Here is an 18,754-nt window from a genome sequence, read left to right as displayed (position 1 = left end):
AATGGTTTCTTCGATTCGTTCCGGTTCGGATTCAGTTCCAAAACTCCGAAAGGCTTCCCGTTCCGGGCAAAAATTCGGGTTCGTTTCCGGTTTTAGGTTCCGTTCCGGTTCCGGTTCGACACCCTGATTGAAACAAACGCAGAGATAAATGAGTTACGGGATGTGAGAAAATATTTGAGGTGTGCCAAATGCTTGTCTTTTCTACCATGGAAAAGTCCTGCTAGAGCTGGGAGGAGAAGTCTCATATAGCAAAATTTCAAATCGTTGTGCGGATAGCTCCTCGCGACATTATTAACGCTGTCTCACTGTCTTCCCGGAAAGCCTTCAAGCTGTCTTTTTCTTTTTATTACAATAGCGTAAATAATAATAATAATAATAAGAAGAAGAAGAAGACGAAGAAGAAGAAGGAGGAAGAAGAAGAAGAAGAAGAAGAAGAAGAAGACGAAGAAGAAGAAGAAGAAGAAGAATAGTTCCTTTATTTTACAGCCAAAAGTGATGGCCGAGATCGCAAAAATAGCTGAAGAAACAGCTTTACCAGTTTACTACTGCCCACCGAGAAGAAAATACCAGAAAATATGAAGAAGCTCGCTAAACAGGGCAGAAACATCGTGCGCTTACACCTTGCACACGTAAAAATAAAAAAAATACAATGTCAAACAAAACAAGCAGCGAATATTTGCTTGATAAAAAAATATCAAGAATACAAAACAGGCTTTCACATTCCACATGTCGATCTTTAGATCGCATTTTACGCATTATGCAGGTATCTAGAAGTACACAACTATATACATACGCATATACAGGGTGATCAAAATTAGGCCGACAGGTTTTTTAAAATTAGGCGCTTAGATTTACGCGAAGGCCACTTCTGCAGTTAGATTATGTGCCCAGGGGGACACAGAATTAGGTGGTAATTATTGATGTCGGGGGCTTAATTAACTAAAATTGAGTAATTAACTTTTTAGTGGATGCAATAAGCAGGCATGTTTTATTGAAAAGTTAGACGCAATCGTATTTCTAAGCAGTTTCATTTCGCAGAATTCTTCTAGTGCATCCGTACTCCGAGATATCAAACTGCGAAGTTTAATTGCCGTTCGCATGATTACGCATGCTGTGCAGTGAAGACCGGGGCAAAGCTCCTCCCTTTTGTGACGTGCCCGCTGTGTAGGGTGTTTAGGTTGACAACGGAATGGAGGCATAGGCAAAAGTGATAACTGGCACCCTTTCAGTCTTGGCTGGAGTTATCGCAATCTGCAGTACTCGGAACCGCTATGTAAACACAGAACAAAAGGGAGGAGCCTTGCGCCGGCCTTCGCTGTCTAGCATGCGTAATCATGCGAATGGCAATTAAACTTCGCAGTTCGATATCTCGGAGTACGGATGTGCTAGAAGAATTCTGTCAAAGGAAACTGCTTAGAAAGACAATTGCGTCTAACTTTTCAATACAAACATACCTGCTTATTGCAGCCACTAGAAAGTTAATTACTAAATTTTAGTTAATTAAGCTATCGACATCAATAATTAGCACCTAATTATTTGTCCCGCTGGAGGCTTGTCCAGAATACCGGTGTTGTGCGACCAGGTCGTGGGTTCGGATCCCACACGGCAGGAATTTTTTCTCCACATTGTTTCTTTCTTTCTTTCCAAATTGTTTATCTGTTTCAATGACCTACCACATTCTCACCTTTGCTTTCCGAGGTTTTCTTGACTGCCAATCCTTATTTCTGTTTTATTTGAACGAGTCCCTCATTTCCTATTCTGATTCGCTATATATATATATATTTATATATATATATATTTATTTATATATATATATATATATATATATATATATATATATATATATATATATATATAGAAAGATAGGTCAGCAGTCTACAACGCCAAAGGAAGCATAGGGGTGTGGTTAGGCTCTTTTTCTTTTTCACTACGGTTAATGAAGTAAACATTTTTTTTAAATATACAGAAGAAAGAAAGAAAGAAAGAAAAACACGCGCCCAGAGTGGGGACCGAACCCACGCCTTTCGATTACATGTCGAATGCCTTACCAATTCGGCTATCTGGGCGACTGTGTTCTCCTTCACTTTCTGGGCTATTTATATTTACTAGAATTGTATCTGACGCTTGAGGGTGGTAGCCAGCGCCACTCTGACTACACGGGGAGAAGGGGACCTTCTTTTCAACCCCCGGGGCGTGACTCAAACGTCTACAGCCTGTCATGAGCGGGTAACTGGCGGGAAGCCCTCTTATGCTACCTAGGCATCAAGGCTGCCAGAGCCGAGACCCTCGCTGGGCTTTCGCAGAATAATATAGTAAGGAAATGAGGGGCTCGTTGAGGAATACAGAAAGATAGGTCAGCAGTCTACAACGCCAAAGGAAGCATAGGGGTGTGGTTAGGCTCTTTTTCTTTTTCACTATGGTTAATGAAGTAAACATTTTTGTTAAATATACAGAAGAAAGAAAGAAAGAAAAACACGCGCCCAGAGTGGGGACCGAACCCACGCCTTTCGATTACATGTCGAATGCCTTACCGCAGTCGCCCAGATAGCCGAATTGGTAAGGCATTCGACATGTAATCGAAAGGCGTGGGTTCGGTCCCCACTCTTGGCGCGTGTTTTTCTTTCTTTCTTTCTTTCTTTCTTTCTTTCTTTCTTCTGTATATTTAAAAAAAATGTTTACTTCATTAACCGTAGTGAAAAAGAAAAAGAGCCTAACCACACCCCTATGCTTCCTTTGGCGTTGTAGACTGCTGACCTATCTTTCTGTATTCCTCAACGAGCCCCTCATTTCCTTACTATATATATATATATATATATATATATATGCATATTGCTGAAGCGAATAGTAAACAGCAAAGTATTTAGGAATTCTGAAGTAAAGCTTACGCAGAAAGGGAATTCCGTACAGCAAGAGCGTGAATACTGTCCGTGATGGGCAAAGTTCTTTCTGCCCAAGTTCCATGAACTTCTTTCCGGAAGTGAGCGCATTGGCCCCTTCTTCGCACGCAATTTCGTTGTAATCCCGAATCTGCGGATGAGTGAGCAAACAGGTAAACACATAAATATAGATGGAGTAGCAAGAGACTCGCAACGAATGTTGTGTTGGATTCGTAACGCCTTACCACATCGTCCTTTGCTTCAGCCCACTGCCTGAAGGGGTAGTCTTCGCACTCGCACCTCCAAGGATTGCCTGACAGCCAGATGGCCGATATGTTCCGATCAGAAACCAAATGAACAGGAAAGGCGCGTAGCCGGTTCTTGCGCACATCTAGCACTGTTGTCGACTCCGGAATGGTTGCCGTCTCAATACCTGAGAGCAAATTGTTCGCTGTGTACAGTGAAATGAGGCGGGGGGTCATCTGCACCAATCTGTCGTCCAGTTTCCTCAGTCGGTTCTCACTCAAGTCCACAGAGTAACTGAGCCGCGGGAACGTTTCCGGGAGCTCTCTCAGCCCTCTGCGAGAGCAGTCGACGAAGATGCCCGAAGTAAATGCGCTGCGCTGGTGACATGCGCAGGTGCAGTTTTCGCTGCAGTTCGCAATCCATGGGACCAGGTCGCCTGCGGACAAGTTGAACAGCGGCTTTTCACGGTGCCAGTCGGGTTCTTCGCAAATGGGGTCGCCATTTTTGATGAAGGAAACGCTGCCATTCACCAGCCAGGAAAGCTGACAATCGCAGAAAAGAGGATTTTCTGTGGAACAAAAAGTGTAACCTATTAGGCTCAAGAAATATAACACGAATGCGAGTGTGTAACACTTCATGGGTAAGGAAAGGGAACGTGGCCGCCGGCTGATCTGGCACAGTGTCGAATACATGCAAATATGTGGGAACGTGTAGTTCTGTGTACTGAAACTTGGATTTGATTGGTTAAAACTTCAAATTCACTTTTCCGGACATATATTCATAAACACTGACAAGTGAACGTGCCAAAGAAAGAGGTTAATAAAGTAATTTTGAAGCTTAAAATTTATTCCGTTATAACCTGTGGACTCTTTAGCGTACTTACAACTACCGCTGCCACTGCTGGCGCTTGTAAGACGCCTGCTTCGGGTAGAGTGGTCGAAGATGGATTCGCCTTAGATCCGTCTAGAGTGGTTCATCCATTATTGATATTGATTGTTTAATTTTTATTTGTTTGCAGATGATTCTGGTATCACCCGCACTTCTTCGTTCGGTCGATGCACTCGAGTGTGTTACGATTCAGCACGTAGCTATTCTGTTCGCACCTACAGCAAGCTTTGTGCAGAGCTCCCGTGCTATGTGGCAGAGCCTGCAACTACTTATGCATTTCGCGTGGGCGCCTCGTTGGCGGTGTCTCAAGCCGTTGCAGCGACAGCCAATGGATCAAGTTGAAACTAGCATCGGTGGGGCACGGTCAGACTAGAGGAGCGGTGGGAAAGCGCGCCCGCCGCTGCTGCCGGCACCTCACGAAATCTGGAAAGAGCGTTGTGTGTGTCTGTACTATGTTCGGGTAGTGTGCAGAAGAACTACAGCAGCCGATCGATTTTTCGGACCTGGAGGGGAACGAGAAATAGTCCGAATAAAAGAGCAGTCCGAAAAATCCGACGGTCACAAAAACCAACTTTATTTCGTTCAGATAAGACTGAAGAAGTCGCGAATTGTTCCTCGTCTCAAATTCCCCCTTCGTGTGACAACGTCTGCTTGCATCTCTACAAGTGTCACGTTTTCTTTGTAAACATTACACAACACCGTCAAAGAGTCGGCAATGTCTTGTGCTGACGGTTGCGGGCGGTCGCGAGTACCTTCGTCAGGGTCAGAGCCGCTATGCGGCAGAGCAGTCACTTGGCGCACGATCTCGTCGTTATCCCGTTAGCTCCGCGAACAACTCTACGTTCCTGTCCACTGCAGCAACAAGATCAAAGTTTGTCATCCCGGCCGGAGTGAAGCCACTCCCCATCATATCCGAAGCTAGGCAGGTAGCTTAGGATTCAAAATGGCGTCGCCCTGGAGTCGCACCGTCGCTCTGTGGCGGAAACTTTTGTCCAAAAAATCCGACTTTTGGCTTTATTTTGTCGCAAATATCCGTTGTTCATATACGTTACTCCTATATGGGACAACTGGCGGTTCCTCGGGAAAGTCAGAAATATCCAGCAAGTCCAAATTTTTTTGGAGTCCAAAAAAAAAAAAAAAAAAAAAAAAACGGTCGGCTACTGTAGTAGCCCTGTTTTACCGTTAGCGTTTCCAGCATAAACACGCGGTGCCTAGGGGTGCAGGATGCATTCGTTTTGGAGCAGCGAATGCATGCTGTCACTCTGCTCGAGTCCTTTACTGTAACCTCGCCCGGAAGGGTATTCTTCTTGTATTGCTTCGGCTCATCTCTCGCCATGCAGTAAATAAGTTAAGTTTGCCTTCGTCTTCTTGTTGTCGTCACCAAGGCAGCAACCTTTGCTGGCCGCTTACGACGACGCTACCACACGCATGACGGAGGCGACAGAGCCCGATATGTGACGCCTTCCCGACAGTAACAAGGGCTTATCAAGTTGCCCATCCTGAGTATTTCGGCGCCTCTGTTCCCGCGCGTCATATAAGCATGCGTAATGCGGTGAATTTCCTGACCGAGAATTTTTTATATAAATTTCGATATGGGGGCTACGTGTGTGAGTAAGAGGGGGTGGCTCGGAAATTTATCTTCCTGTATGGTTGCGGCTGCTCTGTGGCTTCCACTGATTGATTGATTGATTGATTGATTGATTGATTGATTGATTGATTGATTGATTGATTGATTGATTGATTGATTGATTGATTGATTGATTGATTGATTGATTGATTGTAGGGATTAACGCGCCGACGCTACACAGGCGATGAGACGCGCCGTAGTGGAGGGCTCCGGAATAATTTTGACCACCTGGGGATCTTTAACGTGCGCTGAAACCTAGAACGCACGGGCGTTTTCGCTTTTAGCCGCCATTCGAAAAGAACGCGGGAATCGAACCCGCGTCCTTTTGCTCAGCAGCACAACGCCATAGCCACTGAGCCACCGCGGCGGGTTCTGTGGCTTCCATACAGCTTCTGTTGGTTCTGGGTGTAGTAACTATGTCCCACGCACGCAGTACATCATCCCCATACACCGGCGTGGTAGGCACGAACGTTTCAAAACAAAGTAAATACCGGCCTACCATGCCGGTATTTACTTTGTTTTGAAGCGTTCGTGTCGGCAGCCGCGTTTGATTGGACAGCACCGTCTAGAAAACAACATGTCTTGGGCCTGCGTCAGGTGATGGGTCCATTTAGTCATTATGATTGGCCGAGACTGGTGTTACAAAAGTTCTATGAGCATACATGACATCCCCGCAGCAGAAAGCAAGCCGCATGCATATAACGCTCGAGTGGTGTGCTCGGGCTGCGGGGAGGACACCTAATGGTAGCAGGATGGCATCCGGTTCGAGATACATAGCATGTGAGCATGCCCTCATCAACGCAATGGCCCTGTATTGTTTAGGTGTGCCCGTCGCCTTCGCGTCGGCACCTGCTTTCGCCTTGAGAAGCGTTGCCGGTGGAGCTGGGCCGAGCCCGACTCGGCGGGCGTAGCTCAGATTTTCCGCGTGCATTAGCTTTGATGGCTTTGACACACAGCTGTCCATTGCTCTTCAGAAGGGAAAAGGTTTGGACGTGTTGACTCATAGTCACACAGAAAACAAGCGTCCACGCCTCGTCCTGCGTTTTTTTACAGCGCTTGTTTTCTGTGTGTCCATCGCGTCTTCGTTCTGCCGAACAATAGAAAGAGGAAGGCGTCTGGATTCGGTACTGCGGAAACCATTTTTTCTTCCATCTCACATGTTCAAAGTTTTCGCCTTGAGTCAAAGCCACCTTTGGTGGAGAGGACATGGCAGGAACCCGCTGGTGCAAAAAACAAGCCCTACCCGACATGAGCAACCAGTTCGGCGCTTCATAGATTGGCCAGTGACTAAATGCTGGCATGAAGAAAGTGGACTCACCGTTTAGGACTAGCTCCCTCAGCTTGTCGAGTCTGCTAGGGAGGCTTTCTCTATGCACGGATCTCAGCTGGTTTTTCTGGAGTATGAGGACTTCCAAGTGGTCGAGGCTCCTAAAAGCGCCCATAACGTTCGTAATGTTGTTCGAGTAGGCGTAAATGAATGTTAACTGCAGGTTTTGTTCAAAATCTATCGCACGCAGTGCTGTCAGATTGTTGTTGTGAACGTAAAGATACCTCAAGCTGGGAAGGTGGCGGGTCGAGCCATTGAGGGACATTAGCAAATTTTCTGCGATGACAAGCTCCTTGAGGCTGAAAAGGCGCTGGAAGCAGTCCTTACCCAGCCACTCCAGTTTGTTCCCACTCAAGTACAGATGTTGAAGGAAAGAGTTGTTCCTAAAGGTGCCGTCTGCGATGAACCGAATAACATTGTTCGTTAAGCTTAGCACTTTCAAGTGTGTCATGTTGAAAAGTGCTTCGCCTATTTCTTCAATGAGATTCATAGACAGATTCAGGTTTTCCATACGCCTGGTAAAAATGAAACTCCTGCTTATGTTGGAAAGCCTATTTCCCGCCGCGTTGAAATACTCTAGAACCGACTCTCTGGGAAAAACATTGCCGGGAAGACGCCTAATCACGTTGTATGAAAGATCGAGGCTCTTTAACGCGAGTAACCTGGTTAAACAATTCCGGCGCAGTACCCTGATGTTGCACATCTGCAGGTCGAGTCTCTCTATCCCTGATTTGAGAAAGCCGAATTTGGGTAGAATGCTGATTCTGTTGTTGTCAACGAGCAGCACCTTCAGCCTGGGCAGAGTACCCCAAGATAATCTGACGATGCCGTTTATCATGTTGTGAGACAAATTCAGGTCCTGAAAAAAAAACACAGAAGAATACATGAACAAAAAAGAATACAAAGAATAATGCCAGAAGAATACACAGACGCAATACATAGACGTAATGACGACAAGAAAAAATTCTGTAGTCTGTCGTATTTTTGCCTGTCATACTGTCGTTTTGTCGTATTCTAGCTCTGTCGTGATTCTGGTGTTCTGTGGGATGTCGTATTCCTGTTCTGATTTTGATGTTTCGTCGTGCCGAATTCCAGTCTTGTCGTGATCCTGATGTTCCGTCAGCAGTTGCACGCGGTTTGAATGTTATTGCCCATTGTGAAGAATAGCGTAAATTGCAGTTCTGTTGTGACTACATGAATGTTTGTCGTTGTGAAAATTGACTTTGTCGTTACGACAGAAATGTATCTCGTAACAACACATGGCTTTCTAGTAACAACAGGGCTTGTGTTGTCAGAACAAAGTGTTTTGTCGTACGACACGAATTCTTGCTAGGTTTTTCCGGTATTCCTGTTGTGATTTTAGACTGGGTTAAACATTTCTTTGAACAAGTTCCGTGCTTTCTTGTTACAAATGAAGCCTCGCCAGTCGGACTAAGAATTGAAAGAATATATTTTCAGGGGCACCAATAAAAGGCCGTTAAGTCTCGAAATAATCAGTATATATATATCCGCGAAAAGTGTTTTTAATAAACGTCAGCTCTAGAAATTTGGTCAGCCTATCCTGCAGTTTAACTCGAAAATACCGGAGACATTCGCCAATCTTAAAAGCTTGAACGAAACAAGCGTGCACAACGCATCGCAAGGTCAAAGCTAAAGCAAGCGAAATTTCCAGTTCAAAACAAATTCGTAAAAACTGCCGACAAGAAACAGCTGACCTAGGGGGTCACCGTGGGGGAGAGGTTCTGATTAATCTACACAACGTGCACGGAAACCTTTTGAAAGAACCAAGAAGACAAAAAACCGTTGAATTTGAAAGAACTAGCTTTTCGTACCTCATTTAGCTCGACTGCACCCACGAAAGACCTTTCTTTACCAAAAAATTGGCTGTAATTTACGCTGTGAAGGTGGTTGGAAAGCAAAGCTTTACACGACACCCACAACAATTTCCCATGCGACGTCACTTGAATTCATACACGTGGCTCTACAAAGAGCGAAACCAGAGATTCTGCCAGCCGTTACCTGGAATTCGCGGGGGCGGCGTCCCGAACGCAGGGGCGTCGGCCACGGCCGAGCTAGAGCGGCGGACGCCGCCGCCGCTGTAGCCCGGCCGTGCGTCGGCAGAAAGAAAACGGAGAGCAGCGTCTTTCGAAGGGTGAGACAGCGGAACCTAGCCATCCTGACTCGCTAGCTAGGGGCTGCACCAGCGCGCGACACAAGAGCAAACACCGAAACAATTCGGCATGTGAACTTAGTGATTCCCATTTATACAGGTTTAAACTAGTTAGTTTAGTAAGCTTTAAAATTGCGAGAAAGCTGAGGGAACATTTATAATCGTTATTCATCAGAACCAGTTGCTGCTTTCGCCTTTTGTAATGCTCGTTAAAACACAACCTAATTGGTATTCACCAATTCAGAAAACGGAGTCTCATTCGTGGCAAGCAGTGCGCAAAGGGTAGCGTTTCTCTAGCGGTCGGATGTCTGTATGTGGTCTCTACATTCTGTTTTCCCGCCCTGCAAACCAATCCATAACGTATCTTTGCCGTACGACCACTTAATTACGTCGGGTCCGGGTTACCCGGGAGGTGCTGTCGAACAAGTTAATCAAGCCGTGCGAAGGAAGCGCGCAATGGACTCGAAGCAGGCCAGAACAGGCCAAAAACATCCGTCGCTAAAGAAGAAGGCAAAGCCGTCCTTCCAATGAGCCCGCCGGTGCGAGCAGGCAGCTGCGCGCGGGGAACGCTGAATAATAGCGCCCTATCGCCGCGGCTTCTACACTGTGCTCCGGGAGGGAAAACCACCCTCCCCCTCCTCACCCGCGTTCGGAGTTTCTTGTCCCGCACGCAACGAAGGAATCGTTGGCTGGGAGAGGCAGAAACTTTGCTTTAAAAATCGTGAGAACTAATGAAAACTTTATTTTGTGCTACAGTGACGTAGTATGGGCAAGAGTTGCACTGCGTTGCACTGCCACTTTTTTTAAGCTTATTATCGTAAAAACCATCCAAACGAGCGTTCCTAACTAAATGAACGCGGGCGCTGGCGGTTAATTGCGTATAGTTTGCCTCAAAGTAACCTACAGTTCTTTTGCGCTATACAACGGGGAAATGTATGACAAGCGCCAGCGGTTCACGAGTTTCGAACGCTTATGACTATACAAACCGCTTCGCTTTCGAATCCTCTGGGTTGCGCCACGATACGACAGAACACCGTGTGGCTCTACTTGGCTCCAGCGAGCGAGATACGACGACAAGGCGAGCTCCTAAAGTGCTGTGCACTTCAAATAACGTGTAATCGTATCAACCCATCTAAGATGTTGAAAATGAGAGTTAAGCTTGCAACGCAAATTTTTAGTAACTCTATGGCTAAAGGTCGGTTATTATATTTATATTAGATTATATTATATTAATTATAATGCGAACCGACAGCCCAGTTTACGCTTTTTTAAACGATTTCTTTGATGCACTGAACCGACGTTTTCCCGCAGAAGGCCTAAAACTGAAATTCAAGGATCTTTCTTCCCTACAAGCTGCATCTGAGTGGCTCGACGCTCGGGAGACCGAAGCCATGAATGGAGAAATTTCGAAAGACGTTTTCTTCACGCTATCAACCGCCGAAGGCTTACGCGTAACGTTAAAGTCAGTGCGAGAGCTTTTAGTTTACCTACTGATAGATTGCGGTTTGAAGTGTGTTCCAATAGCGAAGGTAAACCAGGACACCGTAAAATGATTTTTTTTTTGTATTATCGGTTAACCGGGAGGGCAGAACAAACAACCTACGTTTGTCACGCTCCTTCGGCCATACCGTATGCTGAGCTTCTATTCCTTGCTAAAGCAACCGCAGTTCGGCAACTCCACGCCTACCCGGAGCAAGCAAGCTTCCGTTGTGACCCTGGCACATTTGAAGAAATATTTACAGCGATTCATCTGTGGAACGCCCCGCCAAATTAGCTGAACTGAAAAAAAATACTTCATAGCATCGTTGATGAAGGAAGCTGGTAGAGCGATGATGCCTTCAAAGCTTCGACGACTCAGACGCAACAGTACTTCACTGCTTGATTTGATTGTAGGGTTTAACGCGCCGACGCAACGCAGGCGATGAGGCGCGCCGTAGTGGAGGGCTCCGGATTAATTTTGACCACCTGGGGATCTTTAACGTGCGCCGAAATCTCGTACACACCGGCGTTTTTGCTTTTCGCCTCCATCAGAAAAGCGGCCACCGCGGCCGGGAATCGAACCCGCGACCTCGTGCTCAGCCGCGCAACGCCTTAGCCACAGTACTTCACTGCATCGTCTACTATGTCACAGGATTTGTATCCGGGAATCTTGTCAGCTGCACGTCCCTCATTACTTCCGAAGAAGCTTTTGCGGGGAAAGATGGCCTTGTAACTCTCCCTGAAGCGGACCTAGTTAATTGCAAAACAAAGGGTTCGCTGACGCGCCCAAATATGCATCTGTTCGATATTTTCGAATGCACTGCACTCTTAATAAAAAAGGTCGTAAAAAGGTAGTAACGGCCGTATTTACTAACTCCTTATGTACCTTACTACTCCGCGGTTTTGTACGTAGGCTCTGGCACTAACAACTGCATGGTTAGTAAATTAACTGAGTGTAGGAAGTGGTAGCAGTAGATTAAGGTCGTGCTTATGACTAGGTTGTGCATGGCCAGTTAGTAAACGCATGTAGCTCAGAAGAGTGCTATCGCTGGGACTTTACTAGTGGGGGTAGTGGTGTTTACTGCCTGCTTCGGTTAGTAATTTTGACAAGTGCTACATTTACTACCTCCAGTTACTAAGTACCTAGTGTATACTGGGACAAGTAACTTATTAGTATTCCATTAGTGAATGCTCCGACCTTTTTTTTAAGAGTGTGAGACGAGAATTTCGCAAAACATGCCAGTGACCTAAATGTATGCGACCAAACCATTAATGCTGTGCCGGAAAATCACACCTTTATATTCCCATGCAGTACTTAGGAAATGCTAGCGAAGTTGTTGCATTATTATGAGTGCTTGCGCATGCGTCAGTATAGCAGGCAGTTGAAAAATAACAAAAAAGCCACGACTTGCGGAAAATGTCAAAGTTTGATGCCGATTGTCGGGACGAGTGCAACACCACTTTTGTAACCTATATTCAGGTGTCAATTTATGCGTGCTAAGTTTGTGGGTTTCGATTTTGTTCATTTGATAACGCTTCAATAATTTAAATAAATTGAGAAGAAACAACTGCGCACGTGTTTAATCATTGTTCTGGTGGCCAAAGAATGGGATAGAATTTTTTTTATTGTGGTTTCAGGTAAGGTTCTCCGGAAAGGTAAATAAGAGTGCCTTGTTTGACAGCCTCATCACTCCTAATGATCGTGGTGCGAACCGCGCAAATTTGATAATGATGTAGCGTCTTGTTCATGCCGTGTTGGCAATTCAACGTAGTCTCCAGGGCTCGGTGAAACTTGTGCAACCACGCTGCACGCTGACTACCAATCCCATGTCTTTCTTTTCGATCCCATTTCGTGGGAGCTGCGGGGGTAGGTGCATCGGGAATCAGGGAGTACAAAACAAAACATTTGCTTGATTCACATATGAATCCCGAAGGGTCGCTCAGGCGCAACTCAGGCGCAACTAGCCACGCGAAACTGCTCAACCTCGGCCAGTGTAGCTCGCGCTACAAAATCTGGCCCCGCCGTCGGTCGTCTGCGCCGACCGAAGAATAGAGCCATGGTTGCGAAAGGAAGCGGCGCGACGCATGAAATACCTACGCTGCAGCTCAGTTGCCTGCGAACACAGATGTCAACTTGCCCACGGCAGAGTCGTTCTGTACAAAAGCAAAGTAACTCTTCCGAAGACACGGTGACTGACCCCCATACGCCGATTGAGACTGATTGAGATACGATGGTATCGTAGAAGTGAGTGTATTGTTTGCTAGCTGGGAGACTAGCGACATCTACCGGCAAGGGAACGAGGATACAACGTTTTCTTGTCAAAGGAGAGGCACAGGCACAGGCATGGCGGCGCGCACACGCGCATGGAGGAAAGAAAGCTTAGGAGAGACCCCGCTAACTATCGGCGCATTGGGAAAAGTGTGGACAAAATGACGTGATTTTTGCGAGTTTTTGTAGGCCCCTGGCCACCGCGTCCTAGCAACGACACCGAAGCTAGGCCCGCCCACCCAGGCCTTACGTCACTGCATGACCCTGCCCGTAGTCGAAGGCTGTGCAGGCAGAGGTGAAGTAGATGGCAGTGAGGCGAGCTAAGGCGGAGGAGGTGGCTCTAGCGCGCAAAATACAAGCAACAAAGGGCGGCCTATCAAAATGGCGTTTCGACTTCAGTAGAAAGTGATGTCAGGGCCTATCCTAAGTTTTTCTTTCCTCCGTGCACACATGGTTGCTGGCATGCCCGCATCGCCAGTGAATTGTTCCCTGAGCAACAACGGTGAAAAGCAGTTGAAATTATCAGAACATGAAAAAAACGGCAAACTAACGCTTGCGTGTAACTTTCCAATATCGTTGTAAGACACAAAAAACACAGCCGTCACGAACCCTTAGGAAGCGGTAGCGACAACGTTCGGTGTATTTTCTGAATGAGCAAGTGCCAAAAGTTAATTTTCCTCGCTTATAGTTCAGGTATATATGGAAGCGTAACCCGTAGGGACTGAAGGTGGCAGGAAATAAGCTAAGTGGTTGAGTGCTTTCCGTCCCATCTCTTTACCTTTGGTCACATAGATAACAAAGTTGATATCACCGAAGTTTGGGTTTCGTCACTTTTTGTTCGATGCGTAGCGTTTTAGCGTGCCAAGTACGCTGATGCATGACATAAATGTTCTATTTACAAAACAACGCATACAAAATGGTTGTCTCAAAATGAAAGCAAACTTATTTGTACTCACGGTGAGATGAGGCAGTTTGTGGAATGAATAGGAGATGTCCGTAAGGAAATTGTTGTGCAAATCAATGAACTCTAAGTGGCTGACATTTGAAAAAAAGTCACGGCTCAGGTAGCTAATGAGGTTGTTCCCCAGCCACACCCTTCGGAGACCAGTAAATGTTCTCAAAACAGTGTTGTTGAGCTTCTCGATGAGATTGCCGGACATGTCCAGATCGGTTACATTCCTAAATGGGGGCAGGTTATCAGTGCTTTTAATGTAGTTGTTTGGCAGCCGCAGCTCCTTCAGTCCATAAACAGCTTCGAGACCATCGGGAATTGCGGACAGCTGATTATGGCCCATGTACAACGTCCGCAGAATACTCGCGCCCTTAAAGCTGTCCGGCTCCGTGAATTGCAGGGGAGTGTTCTTCACATACAGAGCCTTGACTGTGAGGTTTTCGAAGTACCGCGGAGGTAGTGTTGTGATGTTCACGCCGTCCAAGATTAAGAAGTCCATTTCGATGCCAGCAAGCTTCGAGAACTCTTCGGCAAGTTTGTCAGCGTCGCCGATGGCTCTGCAGAGCACCCGGGGGCCATGTTGGGTTGTGTTGCACAAGCACCAGTCTAGGTTTGGGCAGTCGACGCCAGATTCGGCTACACATGGACGTTCTCCAAGGCAGGCGTAGAGTACCAGGCTCGCCAAAGTGAGCTGTGCGGCCGCCCTCATCCCCGCGCTTCGGACGCCTCACCTGCCGCCGGCTGTGAAAACACATGCATCGGTTTAAAGAAATCCAAAATCGAGGAAAACGCAAAGATAAAGTGGGCACAGGTTTGTAAACTTTAATTACTGCAACACCTGCATTAGCGAAAGTGTTAAAATAACACAGGCGGGAGAAACAGTGCAGCAGGGCTAATTTTCCACATTCTCCCATTCACTGGACATCGATAGGAACCTTTTGTTACTGTTGGTCTCTTTTGAATGTCGCCTCGAGGGGGTGCTGCGAGCACTTATTGTATTTGGGGGTGAAAGGTTCTTTTTTCAAGTCGTATTTTTATATGCCATTTCAAAAATTAAGCAGCTATGTAATTTTAATTAAGGAAACCTTGCAAATATCACTTACGCATTGGTGTTTTGCCTCAAAGATGCCTAATGTCTGAATTTTTTTCCTTTGCTCAACAATTTTGACAAGTATGAACATTTCCACCAGATTTAGTAGTTTGGAAATATATTGCTTATGTAACGTCTGGTTCGATAATTTTAACTTTTTGCCGGGCGGTTGGATCGAGGAACCGAGAGACAGACAAACAAACCAAATTTTTTTTTGCGTTTAACAAGCCGAAGAATTTAAGACTGTCGTCTTTAACAAACTTTCCGTTACTCCTGTCTGACTCGTTAGAGACCCTACAGCACTTTTTCTTTCAACTTTTCTTTAAATCTTAAATGCTTTCACAAAGTAATCAACAAACGAATCCGACACTTAAAATAGGGGCTCACAAACTATCTCAGCCATAAATTGCTGCTCTTTGCCCATCAGATAAGTTTGAAAGGGACCCTGTAACCCTTTTTTCGACTTTTTTTATACCCTAAATGCTTCCAGAAAGTAATCAACCAACACGCTCAGTACTTCGAACAAGGTGTCACAAAGAACCTGAGCCAAAAATCACTGCTCTATGGCCATCATATAATTAAGAAACATTCTGAAAAACCCGTTCTCTCTTTCCCGGTCTCGGCGTTCTTCTAGCGCTCAAATTACGGCATTACAGTTGCAGCAGTAAACGCAATCGGTAACCACTTTAAAAATAAAGCCACCAATCAAAGCAGAGACGGAAGCCGCATATGCTGCCGCTCCAAACAATGCCGCTCCAGGCTGGCGATAACTGTAGCTTTTGCAGTGCTTCCAGGCGTGAAGGGAAGGTGCAGAATTCCTTTAAACTTGCTCAAAAGATTTTTCTCACTTTCCCGTTCTTGGCGTTCTTTGAGCGCTCGAATGACGTCATTAGAGCGGTTTAGTCGCTATTGGCCGGCTTCCTTTCAGTTGCAGAAAAGAAATGCATTGGTTAGCCTCTCGAAAAAAAAAATGCCACAAAAGCAAAGAAGAAGCGGAGTACCGATCTGCTGCGACGAGAAAATCGCCCATTGCCCACCCGTAATGGCGATAACTATAGCTTTCGCAGTGCTTCCAGGCGCGAAGGAAATAGTGTAAGCATTTATAGAAAATGTTGCAGAGTCCCTTTAAGGCCAAAATACATGGAGCGGACTTTCACGTCGAAGTTCGCGCGGCGCAAAATCTGACACGACACACAGTCGGATGTTCCCACGGCTACACGGCATCCAGAGCAGATACGGCGGCATAGCAGTTAATGTAAGTACCCTGAGCCAGCGTTCGCGGGCACCGTGACCCGACTACGCATGCGCGAGCCCGTTCCGACCGCTATGGTGTGCTAGCGGGCTAGCGTAGAGCGTGGTGGTGTCAAGGCCGGCTTCTGGGCCTGCCAGCGATGCTGGCCGCATGAACGGCGGCGCTCTAATTAGGACCGATTGTCCACGAACAGCCGATTTTTCTCTGAGGTATAAACATATGGTGTTTCAACTCAATATATGCAATATGCAATTGAACACCTTAGAGGCCCAGGTATTGTTCGCCCACACCCAAAGTGAAACCGCGTGACGAATGCGACACGCAGCGAGTGATATTCGTCTTGGCTGCCCACTGCTGTATAATTGTTTTTTGGGAAACTTTTAATAGAGCAAGATTTGCAGATTTTATGTGCAGAACATTCATCATAAAGTTGGTTTTGTCGGAAGGTGGGTCGCGGGCATAAAAAATTCATGTAACCCTAGACGCAAACAACTTCGCTGTACAATCTATGTAAATTAAAATTAGGATATTATTTAAAGTACGAAAACTTTTCATGGTTTTCTGGTGCATAAGCATAACAAGTGCACGCTAAACTTCGATTTATATAAGCACCATCAAAACACTCGTGTCACGGAACATGCGAGCTCGCGAATACTCGTCGGCGAGGAGGCGTCGCCCTAATTTGGGACCGAAACCTGCCCTACAAAAGTACCAAAGTACGAAAGCAGCACCATCAAGCATTAAGGAGAAAAAGAATAATACGTGGCATGCTACGTACATTACGATGCGATAGAGCTCTCTTCGGCACTCGCCTCGGCGCACCAGTGCACGGCCCTGCATACTGCCTCGCATCGCACCAGCGATGCCGTTGGAGCACCTCCGGTCGGGCATGCAGGCGCTGTCATGACTCGTCATTCGTGGCATGCGGATGTTGCCAGCCGATAAGCCCTTACAAGCGCCCTCACATCACTTCCGGGAACAGCCGCGATGGCCCTGTCGACAACGGCCGGAACTCGTGGTTCCGCATGAAAAGCGCCCCAGAGTAGTTGCGCGTTGCCCTGAAATTAGACATGCTGCTCTGGCTTCCGAAGAAAGCCTGGTGGTGCACCATCCCCTTCTTAAATTACTACGTGAAGACGCTTTGGTCAGATACAGGTACAGCTTTCACCAAGTGTGACTGAGCTTCCCTGATTATTTTTCTGAACGTGCGGTGCCCTACTCTCAGTTCGACATTATACTTTTCTTTTTCGTGGCATAGTTCTTTTAAGTGTAAGGAGAAAGCGCGCGCAAAAAAGAATTCCCTTCATGTTTGACAGGCCAAATCTGAACCTCATCTATGGTGGTGGTGGAGAAACATTTATTCAAGCGAAAGAGGTTCGCACTTGAAAGAAGCCCTCAGTCAGCTATGAGTCACTTCACAGAGGGCGGCTACCGTTTAATTTTGATAACATATGGTTCTTTAACGTCCCCTGACATGTTCTACAACCGGACGTTTTAGCTACGAAATCTGTTTACCAGAATACAACTCATTTTCAAATTTGTGCTAGTGCGGGCTTGAAAAATAGGAGATAAAGAATAGAATTTGAGTAAATGGAACAGCGCCTGCTGATTGAACAGCGCTTAATTTCTTAACGCTCATTATACCCCGTTTTTTCACTAAGACGCCTCCGCAATTGTACCAGTTTTCGTATCGTTCCTTACATGAATAATTTGCCGCTGCTCCACAGCTTCTGGCGGCTTCGTGTCCTTCGGAATAACTATTGCGGTGGAGCGAGTAATGACAATTGCTAAGGACAAGTTCCAGTATTATCTTTAGCTGAATTTACTTCCGCACCAACAATCAAGAGCAGTTAACTTGCCGCGGTCCCCAGTCCCCTCTAATTTTGTTAGGTCAGAGTTTGTTTCAAAAATAAATCCCAATCGAATTTCTGTTTTTACGCACTGAAAATACCACCGAGACTATACGAGGTACAACACAAGGGGACTGCAACACCGTTCTAGGGATAAAGCAACAGCACCCGAGGACCTTAAGTCCGGGCCGAAATGTTGACTCAAGGACGTTTATTTTGTTTGTCGTCTCGATCAAAATAGCACACAACCTGGCTTATAGCCGAACCCTGGACCTCGGGTTCAGTAGCGCAATGACTTAACTACTGAGCCGCTGTCGGGGGTTAATTCACTTTTAAAAAGCAATTTATACCCCCTTCTTTTTCCTTAACAGATCAGGGCTAAGAGTTCCGTATCCCTTTCACCGCTTTCCTTGCACAATTTCATGCCTTCTGCGTACCTGCGCGCTCGCATATCCGCTTAACGGCGCTTAACGGCCGCATAACGGCGCGGTATTACGGTTTTGGGGGATGTTTGAAGCCGGCAATATTAAAAAAATGCTGTGGTTGTCCACAGGCCCTGCGCGCTTCTTGGATTCAGGAGGACCGTGGTTTAAACCCCACTCCACAGCAAAATTTACCTTATTTTCTTTTCAACTCAATTAGTGAATTCGTATTGGAGCCTCCCTGAGAAATATGGCATCAATTTGAGCATTCCTTGATTTGTTTTCTTTTCTTTGAGCAGTCGCCTT

The 18,754-nt window shown here is 46.2% G+C and overlaps 1 protein-coding gene across 1 annotated transcript in view; it reads right to left on the bottom strand.

The window, feature by feature from the left end:
- Positions 1–17,082, bottom strand: part of LOC144162046 (uncharacterized) — an 82,627-nt gene extending 65,545 nt beyond the window's left edge. The window contains 5 exon segments of the mRNA XM_077692566.1: positions 2,886–3,027; positions 3,122–3,690; positions 6,956–7,823; positions 13,839–14,575; positions 16,955–17,082. Coding sequence (XP_077548692.1) covers positions 2,886–3,027; positions 3,122–3,690; positions 6,956–7,823; positions 13,839–14,543 — 2,284 coding nt within the window. The 5' untranslated portion in view covers positions 14,544–14,575; positions 16,955–17,082.
- Between the last annotated feature and the right edge of the window lie 1,672 nt (positions 17,083–18,754).

The sequence above is a fragment of the Haemaphysalis longicornis genome, unplaced genomic scaffold, assembly GCF_048455015.1.
Source record: "Haemaphysalis longicornis isolate Haplotype H1 unplaced genomic scaffold, Haemaphysalis longicornis Haplotype H1 scaffold_1, whole genome shotgun sequence".
Lineage (NCBI taxonomy): Eukaryota > Metazoa > Arthropoda > Arachnida > Ixodida > Ixodidae > Haemaphysalis > Haemaphysalis longicornis.
Note: the sequence above shows the minus strand (reverse complement) of the source record. Positions and strands in the feature narration are given on the sequence as shown.